This window comes from Saimiri boliviensis, chromosome 2 (genome assembly GCF_048565385.1).
Source record: "Saimiri boliviensis isolate mSaiBol1 chromosome 2, mSaiBol1.pri, whole genome shotgun sequence".
NCBI lineage: Eukaryota > Metazoa > Chordata > Mammalia > Primates > Cebidae > Saimiri > Saimiri boliviensis.
The window spans coordinates 138,869,936-138,886,551 of record NC_133450.1 but is presented as its reverse complement, the minus strand read 5'-3'; the positions used below and the strand labels follow the sequence as shown (position 1 = coordinate 138,886,551).

Here is a 16,616-nt window from a genome sequence, read left to right as displayed (position 1 = left end):
AGTCCTGCTTGGTGCTGAGAAGCAAACTTGGAAGCAGCCCGGTTCAGAGGAGCCCAGCGGCCACCCTTGCTGGGAGGAAACGGGGGTGGAGCGAGGCCCAGCACGGTGAGCAGGGCCAAGGGTCTATCGGCACCCGAGTTTTCCCCAAAGGTGAGGGAGAGGGTGCCGGCCTGTATGCACCCGCTGGGAAGAACTGGAAGTCCATGTCCTCCTGGCCTGCAAATTCCTTCACCAGTGCTTCAGCCACCAGGCTGGGAGGAAGCCTCTCCTACCGTGAGAGCCTGGGGCAGGCAGGCCCAAGGGGCTACGGGACTCCCCGGGCCACTCAGCATCCCTGTGGCTGGCCTGGGCCTCGGTGGCCCGTCCTCGGCTGCAGGCCCCAGTGAGGACAGGGACCTCCCCCTACACTGCCCAGCAGCTGAGGCAGCAGTGCCCCTGTTAAACCTGAGATGAACTTCTCTGGGTCTCTCTGGAAGGAGCCCCGCCCCAGCCTCCGGGCCCCAGGACGAGGGCGGTCACTGAGTGAGGATGTCACCCGTCTGGTCTCTTGTGGCTGTGGCCAACAGCAGGCCCAGGCCCATCCCATCCTGAGGGAGGCGGATCCTGGCTGGAGCTGGCAGAGACTTACAGCCACGCCCTGCCAAGGTGTGCCCACTGGTACCTGGGCCCAGCCTGTCACGGCCCCTTCCCTGAGCCATCTGCCAGCCCAGGCTTGATTGATCTCCATATGAATATTCATACAGCATTCTGCGGGGACCGTCCTTAACATTCTCAGGAAGCGGAACGGACACCCTCCCCGTGTACTGAGCGACGGTCACCGTGCTGCTGACGCCACGGTGGCTGTGGACTCATCAGGCCTCCAGGCTCGGGAGGGCAGGGGCAGCACGGCCATCTCCAGGCCCCGCCAGCACCCACCCTCTGACCATGGACCTCCTGGCCACCCCACATGCCCCATGGCCTTCGCCTGCCACCGTGTCCTCACCCGACCCAGCCTCGGCCAGCTGTGCCCTCCTCACCCCCATCTTCTTCCCTGATCTCACCCCTGCTTCTCCTGCTCAGCCTGACCCCTCTCCCCTCCCTACCCTGTGTTCTCCCCACACCCATGGCCCTCACAGGACAGGGACACCAAAGTCCTTGCACAAACTAACCAAGCCCCTTTACAGAGCCCACTTTCCAAACAGCTGGCACCCTCCTCCCCTGGGCCCTGGGGCTGGGTCAGCACCCACCGGCTTCCCAGGCCTGCCTGGTGCCCTCAGCTAGAGGCAAACCCAAGCTCCTGGGCGTGGTGAGGCCGGCAGGAGGGGCTCTGGGTGCTGTGGCTCACCCCTGCACGCCCCAGCTGTCCCCATCGATCGATCGAGTGGGGCTCTGCGGGGGCCCTGCCCCACCCGCCCCTTCCAGTCTCTGCCCAGGTCAGGATGGCAGGTGGCCGCAGCGGGATTGGCCTGACATGGAGGAACGATGCCCAACCTGGGCTATGGGGAGACTCCAAGTGCGGCCGTGGACCCGCTGACAGGGCGTCAGACGTGATTATTTCCTGGGGGCTGATGTATCGCGAGAGCATCAAGACCCAGCTCGGCCGCCCACCCACCTCCTACCTGCCTCTCCTCTGCAGGAGGCTGCACAGGACTGCAGGGGGAGCGGCCCCACAGGGAGGGGGCGCCTGGCAGCCCGCCCGCAGAGGCAGCAGCCTGCCACCCCGCCCCCAGGCGCAGTGCGGGCCACACACCTCGAGCCACAGCAGCCCTGCCAGAGCCCGTGTGACACAGCTGCTGGCAGGCCCGGGCACGCTGCCCAGCTGGGCTGGGGGAGGGGCGCCGGGCCCGAAGCCGCTGAATCAGCTGCACCCGGACGCCCCGCCTGGGCAAGGATGCTGGTGCTGCAGGGCGCTCGCTCTTTTGGGAACTGTCAGGAGGCACGCCAGGCTGGGTGGAGGGTGGGTTTCTGGACTTGGGCCTCTGCAGCCGCCTGAATGAGAAAGGCTACTCACGGGGGCTGGGGGCAGAGCGGCCCCAGCCTCCGAGGGCATGCGTGGAGGCCTGCGGGGAGGGCCTGGGCAGAGAGGGGCCCTTCCCAAAGGAGACCCGTAAGGAAGAAGAGCATCGCCCTGGCCTCTGCAGATCAAAGCACGTTTGCCGCCCCCAGAAAATGCTGAATCAGCATTCATGGCACTGCCGGGCCCTCACCCGCCTCCATTTGCACGCTGGAGGGGACAGGCCCTCCCAAGGTCACGGAGCATCAATATTAGCATCGATGCGGCAGCCGGGGGTCGAGCTCTGGTCCGTGCCTGGCCCTGCCGTCCTTCCCGCTGGGAGCTGCGTGTCTGGAGCCCGGCCCCTTCCCCCTCAGCCCCTGCCATCCCGTCCTGCCGCCTGGGAGGGGTGGGAGGTGGATGACATTCCTGAGTGTGTGTATGTGTTGGGTGGTTCTGCCTGCGGAAGCTGCAGAAGGGGCTCTGCCAGGGCAGCCTTCCGAGGCCCCCTGTGCACCCAGCGCTGTGGACGGGACAGCACTCGGCCCAGCATCTTACCTTTCCAGATCCCCAGCGACCCCTTCCTGCCTTCGCCCGCCCTCTACTGGCTCCTTGGCTCGGGTTCCCCTCTTCCGAAACAGAGACCCCTGGTCTGTGCCCGAGCTGCTGTCCCCGTGTGATGGATGATGGGGAATGGGGGGTTCTGGGAGCCACTTGGCACAATCCCCCTGGGCTAGGGACAGACTGAAAATCAGACCCCACTAGGTCAGCAGCCCTGGGCTGGCTATGGTGGCTTCTTCCACACCCCGTGCCTGGCTGTGACTTCCTGACTCTGCACTCTGCTCAGCCTGATACGGAGCCGCTCTGCACCTCCAGGCCTCCCTCCCACCCATCTCTGCCCAGGGGCTGCCCTCCCTAGGAACGCTCTGACTCTTCACTTCTCCCACCCCAGCCCACCCTGCTTCCCCTCAGCTTCACCCCTGCCTTAGCGGAGAGGCCTTCTCTGTGGTCCAGGGGATTGGACCAGGGCTGCCCACCCTCTCCCATCCTCCAGAACGAACAGGGAGCTCTGGTGCCAGGCTCCTCTCCCAAAGCCATGACTCCCAAATCCACTGCTATCCAGTGCTATTACTGGGGCCTCTCATCCAGCCTGTGCTGGGCAGCTCTGATTCCAGAACCTTCCCAGCATGCTCCTGATCTCCAGGCCGGTCTGCAGCTACCTCCACTTCCCACGTCCCCAGGAGCAGCCAGTGGCCCTCCCTGCCCACACCTGTCCTTCCCAGCTCGCTCAGGTCCAGCTGCCACCCTGAGTGTCCAGGCCACTTCTCTCCCTCACAACCTGGTCCACTTGCAGCGGGAAGGGAACAGCTGAGTGGACTGCCTCGTAAGCATGGATCCTGTCTCCTATCCAGCTCCCAGCTCCCTGCAAAGCGGCTGCGCACCGCCTGAGACCTCTGCAGGAGGCAGCGGCAGCCGCGTGCTCAGGCCTGGTTCCCTCTCAACACCATCCCAGTCCTTGACTCCTCACCACAGCTGGACGCCCCTGGAAGCCTCCAGGCGTGCAGATCACTCGCATGCTTTCAGACACATAGAGCCCATCATGAGCAAACCAGGCTGCTCTAAATGCGACGATTCCGTGGAATGCCCTGGTCCCCAGGCAGTGGTCCTGGCGTGTCTTCCCACCCAGCTGCTAGGAGGATCCAGGCTGCGCAGGACAGACAGCCCCGGACATGCAGCACCATGGGCGGCCCTGGAGATCCCTCTCTGGGCTTGCCCTTACCAGTCACTGCAGCATGGTCTGGTCTGCGTGTCTGTCACTGAGGACAAAGGGTCAGGGGACAACCTCCGAGGAGCCCCGGCACAGCTCAGCCTGTCATGTGGGGCCTCAAGGGGAGAACAACTTTGAAAACGGAACCTGTCAAACAGGGCGGGCCGGGTGCGGTGGTGCACGCCTGTAACCCAAGCACTTTGGGAGACTGAGGCGGGCAGATCATGCGGTCAAGAAATCGAGACCATCCTAACCAACACAGGGAAATCCCGTCTTTACTAAAAATACAAAAATTAGTCGGGCGCGGTCGTGGGCGCCTGTAATCTCAGCTACTCAGGAGGCTGAGGTAGGAGAATCGCTTGAACCCAGGGCGTGGAGGTTGCAGTGAGCCGAGATCGTGCCACTGCACTCCAGCCTGGTGACAGAGCAAGACTCCGTCTCAAAAAAATAAAACAGGGGAAACGCCTGGTTAACACAGCCTGAGGATGGCAGGTCTGCTGGGGAGCGGTGGTAAGCAGCTCTGCCCCACTTAGAGATCCCCCACAGGGCTCCTCAGCCCCCAGAGGAGCCGGCTCAGCGGGGCTCCCACAAGGCCGCGCATCGTGGCCACGGGGAAGCTCCTTGGCTCTTGGAGCCTGTGACATGCCCCTGCTCAGGGGAACAGCCTGAGCCCAGGAGGTGGAGGCTGCAATGAGCTGTGATCATGCCACTGCAGCCTGGGCAATGGAGCAAGGCCCCATCTCTGAAAAAAAAAGAAAAAAAAATGCTCTTGTTATAATCTAGCCATGAGTGGCTCCTTCTGTAGGAACTGTTTCCTTGGGTCTGATGAGACATTCCGTGGTCACAGTGGCGCCTGTCTACATGCTCAGTGGCCCCGTGGGCTGGTGGCTCCTGTATGAGGCAGTGCAGATGAGGTGTTGCCACGGTCACGGGAGTTCTGTCAGATGGGGATGGCCCAGGCAGGGAACATCTGAAAACATGCCAAATCCACTGAAAACCAGAGTGAAGCCGGGTGGGGAGGGCCAAGGAAGCCCCGGGGAAGGCAGGAGCCCCGCACAGCCTCTCAGGTGTGGTGTGTGGCCAGGTGTGACCGCCATCAAGGGCCGAGCCACCTTCACCCACACCCACCCGGCAAAGCCATGTGCCGGCTGCTGTCCCTGGCCGAGTCTCAGCGGCCCGTTTGCTAACTGCCCCAGCTTCATGCGCACAGCTATTGCTGTGTATCTGGCCCTGCGCCCACCTCGGGGCTCGGCTGCGGCCCGGCATCCCCTGTAGGGCACACAGAGCCCCAGACCCTCAGATCAGAAGCCTGGTCTGTGAAGCAGTGCCCCACATCAAGCCTTAGCCCTGGGTTTGGTGAAACAAATGTCACCCTCCTAAGCTTTTTGGGGCAAAGTTCTGGTAAGGATTTCACAAACTCTGCCATCAAAAATGAAACCCCAAAAATTTAGTTTAGTGAAACAGTTTATGGATAGTTTTCCTTTATTTTCTTGAGATGGGGTCTTGCTGTCACCTAGGCTGGAGAGCAGTGTCAAAATCATGGCTCACTGTAGCCTCCACCTCGTCCCACCTCGGCCTCCCAAGCAAGTAGCTGGAATTAGAGGTGAACACACTACACCTAACTTTAAAATATTTTTTGTAGAGACGGAGTCGCCCTCTCTGCTGCCCAGGCTGATCTGGAACTCCAGGGCTCAAGTGATCCTCCCACCTTGGCCTCCCAGTGTTGGAATTGCAGGTGTGAGCCACTGTACCCAGCTGGTTTCCCCTTAAGTGGCACTTTCTGGCCATAATGACTGCCTGGGGGGGAAACTGTTGTCATCTTCATGTTGTTAGAAGCCTCTGCCAGTGAAAAAATGAGAAACGTGAACTTCCTCCTTTCACTGAAGCTAAGGAAGCCTTTACGAAGCAAAGACTGAAGAAGAGCATGTCTCTCAATCTTCAAACTATGTTTTTTTTTTTTTTTGAGAGAGTCTGACTCTGTCATCCAGTGCAGCGGTACAGTCACGGCTCCCCGCAGCCTTGACCTCCTAGGGACCCACTACCACAGCCAGCCAATTTTTTGTAGAGGTGGGGTCTCACTATGTTGTCCAGGCTGGTCTTGAACTCCTGGGCTCATGTAACCCTCCTGCCTTGGCTTCCCAAAGTGCAGGGATTGCAGGTGTGAGCCACTGCACCTGGCCTCAAACAGGTTTTTAGGTAAGAACTTTGGTTTTCTTCTTCTTCTAAACTTTTTTTTTATGCACGTTCACCTTCCCTTGAGGTCCATCAGCAGGGCTCACTCACAGCCCCGAGGCTTCTTTCCTTTCAACAGCATGGGAAACACCACTCCAGCTTTAATCCAAGACTGAACTAGGTAGGCCGGGTGGCTCACACCTGGAATCCCAGCACTTTGGGAGGCCTTGGCAGGTAGATCACCTGAGGTCAGGAGTTTGAGACCAGCCTGGGCAACACGGTAAAATTCCATCTCTAATAAAAATACAAAAACTAGCTGGGCTTGGTGGCAGGGGGCTATAATTCCAACTACTCAGGAGGCTGGGGTGTGAGAATCGCTTGAACCCGGGAGGCGGAGGTTGTGGTGAGCCAAGATCATGTCATTGCACTCCAGCCCGGGCGACAAAAGCAAATCTCCAAAGACTCTCAACTGCCCAGTCAGCTGAAAGCAATTTCCACCGGCCTGCACAGCAGTGTCCTGGGGACTACCATGATGACAAATCCTTGCTCGTCAGCTAGGCCACCTCCCCAGGGCAGCTTCCCACAAGAAGAACCCTAGCCTCAGGGGTTCCTTACCAAGCATCCCTGTATCCCAGCAGTTTGTGAAAACTTTTCCACTTGTAGGACAATATGGTTTTGATGGTGCTCTAGCTGATTACTATGTCCTTAAAAACGGAATTAAAAAGTTGAGCTTTAAGCAATCACTCCATCAACATGTTAAAAAAATAGGTTTAATGCAGGTGGTTCATCTCATGACGAATTCACAGGCACTGGGGACAGCAGGCAGCCAGGTGCTCAGAGCGCACCAGGGTGCTGCCCCTCCCTGCGGTGCTGACACCCAGTGAGCAGCACCGCCAGCCCCTCCCGCCACTCCTTCTCCCTCTGCCAAGGGGCTTGGGCGACTCTGAGTAACACGTTAACAAAAAACAAAGCTTCTTTGAGGAAATAGCGTGACTTAGTGCAAAAGATTCTCTGCAGCAAGAAATGAGACCCCCGCAAGGAAGCTCCCCGCCCACCTGCCCGGGGTCTGGACGCCGCGGGGCTCCTCGGAGGTCATCCACAGAAGCTGCCAACAAATCAGAGAGCACGGTTTATGGCCAAGTATTTTTTTGCTTTCTCTACCTGATTTAGGGTTTCTCCAAAAGTTTTTCTTCCGGCGGCACACAACTGTCCTCACGGCTCCTGGGCCACTGGTCCGCCTGGCAGGGTCCACCCATGCCCGGATGTGGGGACATGGACTGGTGTGAAGCTAGGGTCACCATCTGAGCGCTGCCAACCTGTGTCCTGCTCCAGGGCGGCCTCTGCCGTCGTCCCTGCAATCATCATTCAGGCCGCCCTCCCATCTGCCCCCAAAGTCACACAGCTGTGGGCAGTTGCCATAGTGGTGCAGTGGCTGCAAGGCTGAGGAACAGAGCATGCTGCCCTAGGTGAGAGCCTGGCCCACGGTGGCCACCCTCCCTGAACACAGGCACCTGCGCCCCTCCAGCCCCCTGCCCCTGTGCTGTCATCCAGAGCCCCCAGTCACTGGAGGACGGCGTGGGTAGAACCTTGGCATATGCCCGGGGCTGCAAGAGGCTGCTGGTGCCACACAGGCTCCAGGTCAGTGGTTGCCGCACTGAAGCCTCCGCTCCCTGCTCCAGACACTCAGGACAAAGTCTCCATCCCAGCTCACTGCAGCCTCCATCTCCCAGGCTTCCTTTGAGGGTGTTCCCTCAAATAAAGAGGCCCAATCCCCCACTCCCGGCAAGAAAAGCCAGAAAGGAATGGAGATGCCTCCCCAGAAATCCACAGATTCTACGGGACATTTTGACAGCCCTCTCGGAACAGGCAGACAGGCCAGTGTTGCTGGAGTCGGTCCCCTGGCTCTCAGGGTTCCCCCAGGCTAGCCCCCGAGCTGGGAACCTGCGGAGGCCCCTGCTAGACTGCATCTACACAACCAAGGAGACTCTGAAGGCTGGCCTGGGACTCAGGACCCACAGCCCTTCAGGGTGACAGAGGGCAGTGCCAGGCCTCAGATGGCCCCTGGCAGAGTGAGCAGCTTTGTGGCAGTGTGTGGTGTGTCAGTGAGGGAGGCCCTCAGGATTTGCTCTTGGGCACACAGTCCTCTGTGTCCAGGGGTCTCCCAGGGTGATGTCTAAAGTCCCTGGCAGGTGTGGTCCTGGAGAGAGGCCTACTCCGAAGTACAACCTGAAGACGTGTGAGCAGGAGCCACCGGGAGGTGGGCGCCGCCCCTGAGTGCACGAGAGGAGGGTGGGTGCAGTTAGCCAGCCTAGGGGCAGCACCCGCACCCCCACCACGTTAAGTCTCAGCCCTTTCTTTTCTCTCCGCGGGCACCCAGGCAGCGGTGCCTGCCTGCGGGATGGGCAGAAGGGAAGGTGCTGGCCAACCCCACCCTTGGAGAAAACACAGCCACAGGCCAGGACAATGAATCCAGCTCGCGCCCACGGCCCTCACATGTCCACGAAGACCATGAAGCACCAGCCGAGGCCCCCCACCAGCAGCATGGTGACGTGGATGCCGTAGATGAGCAGCTCGTTCACCAGGCGGAAGTCCACACGCCGGCGGCCCAGCAGCAGCAGCAGCACCGACAGCTTGCGCTGGAAGCGCAGCAGGACGCGCACGCCCAGGTACTGCAGGCAGAAGAGCGCAGCCAGCGCGCCCCAGAGCGCTGCGGTGAACAGACTGCAGCTGAAGTAGAGCAGGAAGCGGATGAAGCCGTACAGCCAGCGCGTCTTGATGTACACGTCGAAGTTGTTGTACTTGGTGCGGGCCAGGTGAGAGGCGCGCACGGGCCCGCAGGCCGCATGCAGGCAGGTGGTATGCGGGCCGTGGAAGGAGCGCACCCGCCGCGGGATGGGCATGACCGGCATTGGGCCCCGGCGGTGGCGTCCAGGCGCGGTCAGCGTAGGGGTCATGGGCGCCTAGGCCTGGGAGCCCGCAGCTGAGCCTCAGGGGAGGCGTCGGCCTGTGGGGAGAACCACGAAACCCTGGTCAGTGTGAGGATGCCATGTGGACCCCTCCTCAGGCATCAGCGGGTGAAAGCAGACACAAACTCCAGTGCCTGGACTTAGGGAAAACGGAGTCCAGGGCGGGATCTGCGGGCACTCCTGGGCTTACTCGTTTCTCAAACCCTCCCAAGGATGCTTCCAAGGGGCCCGCCACCTGCGAATGCCAAAGTGTTTGCTCTAGGCCTTCAGGGCGGTGGTGGGGGCGGCGGCGATCAATGCCAAAATGGACGAGAAGGGGCCGGCGTGGCTCTTTCCCACAAGATCCTCGCAGCCCCCCACTCGCTGGAACGCCTTCTGCCCTTATGCATTTGCCCGTTACCGCCCTGGCCTTCCGCGGCTGCCTGACCCAGGGCTGACATTGGCCCTTGAATGGCACCTGCAAGAAGCCACCACGGGGCCAGGAAGAGAGACAGGTAAACTGAGAACGAGCCCGCGGGGCAGCTGCCTCCAGCAGCCTGACAAGTGCCGGGGGCCGAATGGACGGCTGGGGGGCCCCGGGGTCACCCTGCCGGGCCTGAACCCCGGCACTGTCCTTCCCTTGGGTTCTTGGCCTTTTGACCTTGGGCAGGTCACAAGACCCCAAGACGGCTCCTGTTTGTCCTGTAGGAGGGAAGGGGCTGCGCGGCGGCCCCACAGACCCGGCTGCAAAGAGCGCACGTGGCATCTGGCTCTAGCTTCACCTAGGAAATGCCGTTTAGAGCTCGCCTAAGTAATCCGCGGAGCGGAATGCACTCAAAGGTCAGGGGGTATCAAACCGAAGGAAAGCTGGTCACGGAGCAGGGGACTGTAGCCAAGAGCCGGGCCGGCCGTCAGGCGGGTTCAGCCTGGGGCTCCGCCGCGGGGACCCGGCCGGGCGGAGGTGGGAGGGGCCGGGGCCGCCCGACCCTCCCGCGCCGCAGGGCCCGGTTCCTTCACGCGGCGCCGGGGCCAGAGCCCCAGCCATGGCGGCGCCCCTCAAACACGGCTCGGCGGGGCTGTGTCCCCGCCGGCTCTCGCGGTCCGCAGCTCCGCGCGGGTCCCCGTCTTTCCGCGGACGCCCGCCAGGCCCGCGGCCGGGCCAGGACCGTTTCCTAGGGGCCCCGCGCTCGGCCCATTCCTCGTGAGCACCGGGCCCGCGCCGCGTCTGGCCCCGCGGCCGCAGAGCCCCTGCCGGAGCCACTTCCGGGTCCCGCGCCGCGCGTCGCCCCGGAGACGGCCCCGCCAAGGCCGGGTTCCCGCCCGCCGCTCACCCGGTGCCCTCTCCGCGGCGGCGCCGGCGTCCCGGACTTCGGGGCCGGCCGGCGGTGCTGGAGGCCGGGCCTGCGGGCGCCCCTGTCCCCCGGGGCTCCGTGCGCAGGGCGGCCGCATGGTGCCGGGGCGCGCAGCTGGGGGGCCGGCGGGGCGGCTGCGGGGGTGGCTCACGCGTCCCGGGCTGGGGTCGCCCGGCGGAGGAAGGCGCGCTGCGGCGCGGCCGCCGGGGGCGTTTGGCCCAGCGTGGGCGCCGTAACTTCTTCCCTCGACGGCCACCGTAGGGCGGCCTCACGCCCCCTCCGCCCGCGCCGCCCGAGCCGCGCCTCCCTTCCCCCTGCTCCGGGCCGCGCTGGGCGTCCGGGACTCGATGCTTCCCGAGGCGTGCGCCCGTGCGTGCGCGCACACACCGCGAGCTGTCCGTAGCCTCCTCGCCGGCGTCGGCGCCGCGCGTGATCCTGCGCAGGCGCAGATAGCTGGCCTGCGCGTCCCGGTCCTGGGCAGCGCCTCTGCGCACGCGCCGCCGCACTCCGAGGCAGCCCAGTGCGCACGCGCGCTCTCGCGGAGTCGTCTGGTTCCACGAGACGGCTTGACCCTGGTCCCGGCCCCCGCCTCCGGTGTCTGCGACCCGGTGTCTGCGACCCGGCGCACTGCTGCCCGGCTCTGGGGTGGGGCCGGGCCGCCGGGGAAGCCGCCTTGTAGGTGGTGCTGGGCAGCCCAGGGCCCGGGAGCGGGTCTGGTCCGCGCAGGGCCGTGTCCGGAAGCGCCCTGCGCTCCTCCGGCCTGGGGCTGGGAGGACTGGGCAGCGGCGGGAATGGGGGCGCCCCGGGAGGCTCCGGGAGGGCGGGGAGGGGTGGGGGCGGCCGACGCCGCGCGGACCGGGGCGACAGGGAGCGGGCGAGTAGCGGCGAGGCCCAGAGGGCCGTCGGCGACATCGGCAGCCGGAGTGGGGGACAGCCCCAGAGAGCGAGCAGGCCTCGCAGCCGCCCCAGGGCTCCCCAGTGAAAGAAGGACACCTGCGATGGTGTCACTGCGCCCGGTCCGGACAGGCCGGCGGCTGTCCTGGGGGTTTCCCAGCAAGGAGTGTACTGGGGAGCGCTGCTGGGTGGGAGGGGGAAAGGGAAGGCCGGGTCAGCAGCTCACAAGGCGACCAGAAAGTGGGTGGCCCCTCAGATTCGTGGCACTGGAACAAGGAGCTGGGCCCCCCTGCCCATCAGGCCCGTCATTGGCTGCAGGCCTCCCAGCCGGCAAGCTGGCTCCGGGGCCCACGTCCCCGCCGCGGGGGGAGAGCGCCGCCTTTACCCGGGCATCTGGACGAGCAAAGGCCACCAGGAGGTAGCACAGCAAAAAGGCCAAGAACCCATTTCTTTATCGATGGCTGGAGGCAGATATTCCAGAAGAAACAGGTGTCGGGAGAAGGTTCACTGCTTGGGGAGGCCAAGGCGGGGGCATCACTTGCGTCCAGAAGTTTGAGACCAGCCTGGGCAAACATAGTCTCTATAAAAAAAATTAAAATCAATAAATAGGTCTTCTTTCTTTCTCGATAACCCCGTTGCTGGTTCACTTCTCTCCCTCCGCAGATGTGAGGTCGATCCACACGTTTAGCCGTTGAGGTAAGGCCTGGTGTGCTGCTCACACCTGCCATTCCAGCCTCGGGATCTCTTGTGCCCAGGAGTTCCAGACTAGCCTGAGCGGCATGGCTGGCAACATGGTCTCCACAAAAATAAATACAGCAAAAATTTTAAAAATAAAAACATTGAGATAAGAAAAAGCATCTTGATGCCTGCCTTCGTTTTTTGTTTTCTGTTTTAAAGACCACTAGAAACAAACCAGAGAGAATTCTCCCCTCCCATGCAGCTCCTGCTGGGCCACCGGCACCGGGAGATAGCACCCGTGGCCAGGAAGAGGATGGTGTGTAAACCAGGTGGTCACCTGTCACTCTGGGCTGCTGTTATGCTGGTGAGGGTGGTCGCGTGTCCGTAGGTCATGGTTCACACCTGGTCCATTTGGTGGCTGTGCCACGGGAGCAGCAGAGCCACAGCCCCCTCCTGGCTGTGGGTTTCCCTCGCCCTCCCTGCCATGCAGTCCCCTGGCTCCAACTCTGGATTAGATAGCCCTGCCTCCCTCTGTGCAGCCGTCCAGAGAAGCATGGCATGTGTGTCTGCGCTTGCGAGCCGGGCAACCACCCACACTGCTGCCCTGCTCTGGGTCCCAGGACCCAGGGACAACAGAGTCCCCACCCTCGAGGCACCTGCCGTCTTGTGACAGGGACAGGCCAAGGGGCAATTGACCGGAAAGGGTGGCAAGTTTCACGGCAGACATGATCTTCATACAGGAGATGTCCCGGGACTGCTGGGCCAGAACTCCCTCCAGTGGGTCAGCATCGCCCCAAGCCAAAGGCCAAGGAGTTCCCTTGGTGGGCGTGGCTGTCAGCACGAGCTGCTAATGAGGAGACCTGGAAGGGAGCAGCCAGCTAGTGAGGCTGTGGCTGGCCCTGGCTGTACCTGGACCCTGGAGCGTCATACAGCAGGGGTGGACGCAGGTTGTGTGGGGCCTGAGGCTCTGTGGCTTGAGGGACCTTCCTTAAGAAAAGAATACAAAATTACAAATAAAAAATTAGGCATAGGCCTTGAAGCTTCTGCTGCTAACCTCAGGGTCAGGTGAACCCACTGCCAACTGAGCCCAGAAGATGGCCCTCCAGGCTGAGTCAAAAGTGGTTCACAAAGTCATGTCTGGTGTGATCCCCTTGTCAGCACAAACATATTCTCCAGTGTCCGTTTCTGGGTGAAGTCCTGGAAGCAGATAAATGTTAGCAGAGATTATGTGTCTGTGGTGGGATTAGAGAAATTAATACATTTTGCTTTCTTTTTAATATTTCTGTACTTTCTGATTTTATGTTTTCAATATGACCAAAAAAAAAAAAAAAAAAAAAAAGCTAGATTTGGACACATGCTGGAGTGGCCTGAACCTGTTCCTGTATCAGAATCTCCAGGAAAGCGGGGACCCTCACTCACCAGTACCTCAGGCTGGGCCCCCGGTCACGTGTTCCCCCTGCAGGAGGGCTCTGTGTCCTGAGTTAGTTCCCAAGGGTGCAGCCACCCCTCATACCTGGCTGTGTTGGTGATCCCACGCTCTCTCGCCAGCCCCTGCCGGCCCTGGTGGGGTTGGCCACTCCAGCCATGAGGGCAGCTTCCTAGGCTGAGCCTGCTGCCTGCTGCCCATTGCTTCCAAGGTTGGGATAGCAGTTGGTGTAAGGGGACAATGAAGGGACAGTGAGAGGGAGCCCTGGTTGCCCTTTCCCAGGAGAACAAGCATTTCAGTGCGGACTTGTTTATTATTTTACTTCAACAGAGGTGTCCTGGTCAGGGAAGCACTTCACGTGCTTTGGATTAAAGGGCGAGTCCTGTCTGTCTGGAGATCTGCCAGCTCTGCACCCATGGAAGCGCCTGTGTCCCGGGTTTGGGTTCTGGTCTTTGTTCTGACAGTTGGGGTTGCCCTTCCCTGGCTGATCCCCCAGAACCCGCCAGCCTCCCGTAACTCCCTGTGAAGCCGGGTGTTAGGGAGGGAGCACCCCTCTACAGGGGCCTTTTTTCTCTCTGTGCCCCTCCTCTACCTTCCAAGCTCCCACTTGCCCTTCCGGACCCAGCTCGAATGCCCCATCTCTGGGAAGCACCTCCGGTCTCCTGCTGCCCCTGTCCCCGGTGGTGGGGGCATCTGACTGCTCCCGCCTCCCCCTCCTCCACACGCAAAGCCGACCCCCTGTTGGTGACCTGTGACTCCTCTGGCCCAGTGCTCTCTTGCTGTGGCCACCGTGAGATGGGTTTCCACCTCGTGACCCAGTCCGCGCGTGCACAGCTCAAGTGGCTTCTCCAGACAGCGCGTTCCTCCCCGGCGGCGGCTGCTCTGGCCCCTTACCCACTCCGAGTTCTGCACCCTCCTGCACCTGTGGCCTGGCCACGGCTCGGTCGCCCCAGGACCTCCATGTGCTGGGGGTTTGCCACAGGCTACCCTGGCACGTGAGGTCCAGCCGGGTCCCCATCAGCCTCCAAGTCCCTGTCCCCGCACTCCAGCAGGGTCCCCATCAGCTCCTCCCCGTCCTTGTCCCCGCCAGGCCTCCCGCCATGCTGTGGGCAGTGGCCTAGCGCCATCTGCTGGGCTGATGCCTACAGTGCCGCCAAACTCGGGAAGGACCCGTGGCTCCAGGTTTATGGGAGACTTTAAGTTGGGGCCGAATGTGGCACTCACTGCCAACTCAGAGCCAGGAAAGACCCTCCGGCTGCACGGCCTAGAACACTTGTTGGGCCATTGAAGGGACAGCGAGCCAACCCCTACCTGGAAGGAGCACTTTCCCCACCGAGGCTGGCCCAGGGCACATGCTGACAAGGGGTGCCAAGTTCGTGGAAGGAGTGCCACCTCTGGGTATGGGGCAGGTTGGCACCCACCCCTAGCCCCTCCAGCACCATCCCTCTGTCTCTCTACTTGCTGGGGCTGGTGGCGGAGGATGGGGTCACCGTGGGGATTGTGTCCAGCCAGTTGACTTCAGGTTCCCGGCAGGGAGTGGCTCTTGCTGCCGGGACAGTAGACGCCTGGGGAGCAGAGTCCTGATCTCTGACACCAGCTGCCGTGCAGGGCTGGGGCCAGGGGAGGGGAGGGGAGGGGAGGGGAGGGGAGGGGAGGGGAGGGGATGGATGCCTCCAGGATCATTTAACCGGTGGTTGGACAGGGCCAGTGCGACTTCAAGTCCGCTGAAAAAGCCCCTCTGCACGTCTCTGGGAGGGGGTCCTGTGGCCCCATGGAGCCGACCCCAGAGGCCAGTGAAGGACACAGCACAGGAAACTGGCGCGCTCTCGGCTGCACAGACGTCTCCACCCGGGCCCTTCCGCAGCCACCTCCCCACTTACCCAGCAGGAGACCAAGCCAGTTCTTTCCTGCAAAACTGTCCTGCAGCCAGACAGTTTTGGTTTCCACCTGGGGCTGCCCCTGCCTCCTGCACACTGCCTCCTCTTAGCTCCCAGCACCTGCTGGGAGAAGCTGGCCCCAGTGTGGACAAGTCTCTGGGAGACCAGAGCACCCACCACCCTGCGCCTCCCCAGCTGAGCCCTAGACAGCGTGGAGCAGAGAAGCCCTGCCTGGCCCTTCCCCATGGACTCTTTGAGTGTCACTAAATGGTGGCTGTTTTGTGCCACCAAGTCTGGGGTGGTCTGTGATGTGCCCAGATGGTTTCAGAGAAAGAATGTGTCACTTCAAATCCTCATGGCCGCCTTCAGGATAAACAGCTTTGCCTCCCCTGGCAGATGTCCCCATGTCAGGCAGACATTTTGTTCGCCACAGAAATAGCAGACTATTTATGGACGGCTGTGCAGAGTGGCCCAGAGCAAATGTTCTAGACCTAGCCCGATGTGACTCCCAGCTCTACCACTTCCTCGCTGTGGGCAAAATCCCAGCCTCTCTGAACCTCAGTCCCTTCATCTATAAAGTGGTGATAAGGACACGTGGGCTTAGAAGGATGCTGTAGGAACCAGCTTTGCCGGCCTGCATGGAGCCTGCAGAAGAGGGCCTGTCCCCAGCTTATGGGGAGCCAGCCCCCAAGGTGGCCCACAACGGCTCCCTGCCCTGTGCAGTCCCCACCACCCTGGATAGGGTGACCTGTGTGAGCCAGAGGGCAAGGCAGGAAGATGCGCACTTCGAGGCTGGGTCACACGCGGCCTTGAGGCTTCCGCCTTACGGTCTCTGGGATCACTCACGGGAGAAGCCGTGGACACACCACAGTGGAGTAAGTGCTGATAAACTCCACCACTGGAAAGCAGCGATGTTCGTGGAATGCAGCCCATTGGCCTGGCTCATGCGTGGAAGCCCCAGTCCGTCCGTGTGGGGAGGACAGGGCTCCTTGCCCGTCTTCTTGGTGGCTCTGGACTTCTCTGGGCAGCAGACCCTTGGCCGCCTAATGCAAGTGGCCTCCTAACACCGAGACTCAGATTACAGAGGGGGCTTAGGACGCCTGCATTCAAGGTTAGCACTCACCTTGGGCTGAGGCCCTCCCAGTGCCACCAATGTCCCTAGACCCGGGCCTGGGCTGTATTGTCTCCTGTGCTAATTTCACAAAACACACAACTCATACTCCTGTTGATTGAACAGCTTCGTGTTGACAGCAGTGAAGATTTGTGGCCAAGTTCATCATTACCCCAGAGCGTGGACGATTGGTATGGCTCCGGGGAGCTCACACCGGGGATATATTTTATGGCACACTTGGAAGACAAACATACGCATTTATATGTCACTTGTTGCAATAGAAATGCTAACTTGTACTTCTTTCAAAACTTTTAATGAATCGTATACATTCTGGAAGATTTACAGCATGAATGGGATGGCTCAAAATTTAAACATATTTGTCACTTTGGTAATAGCATCAAAAACAAACCTGGAAGATATT

At 61.4% G+C, this 16,616-nt stretch overlaps 1 protein-coding gene across 1 annotated transcript; it reads right to left on the bottom strand.

Moving 5' to 3' along the window:
- Window positions 1-6,660: 6,660 nt before the first annotated feature.
- Window positions 6,661-10,654, bottom strand: TMEM250 (transmembrane protein 250). The gene is made up of 2 exons (XM_039461524.2): window positions 10,189-10,654; window positions 6,661-8,916 (listed from the first exon to the last, which is right to left on the bottom strand). The coding sequence occupies exon 2, from the start codon at window positions 8,864-8,866 to the stop codon at window positions 8,402-8,404; it is 465 nt and encodes a 154-aa protein (XP_039317458.1). The 5' UTR covers window positions 8,867-8,916; window positions 10,189-10,654; the 3' UTR covers window positions 6,661-8,401.
- Between the last annotated feature and the right edge of the window lie 5,962 nt (window positions 10,655-16,616).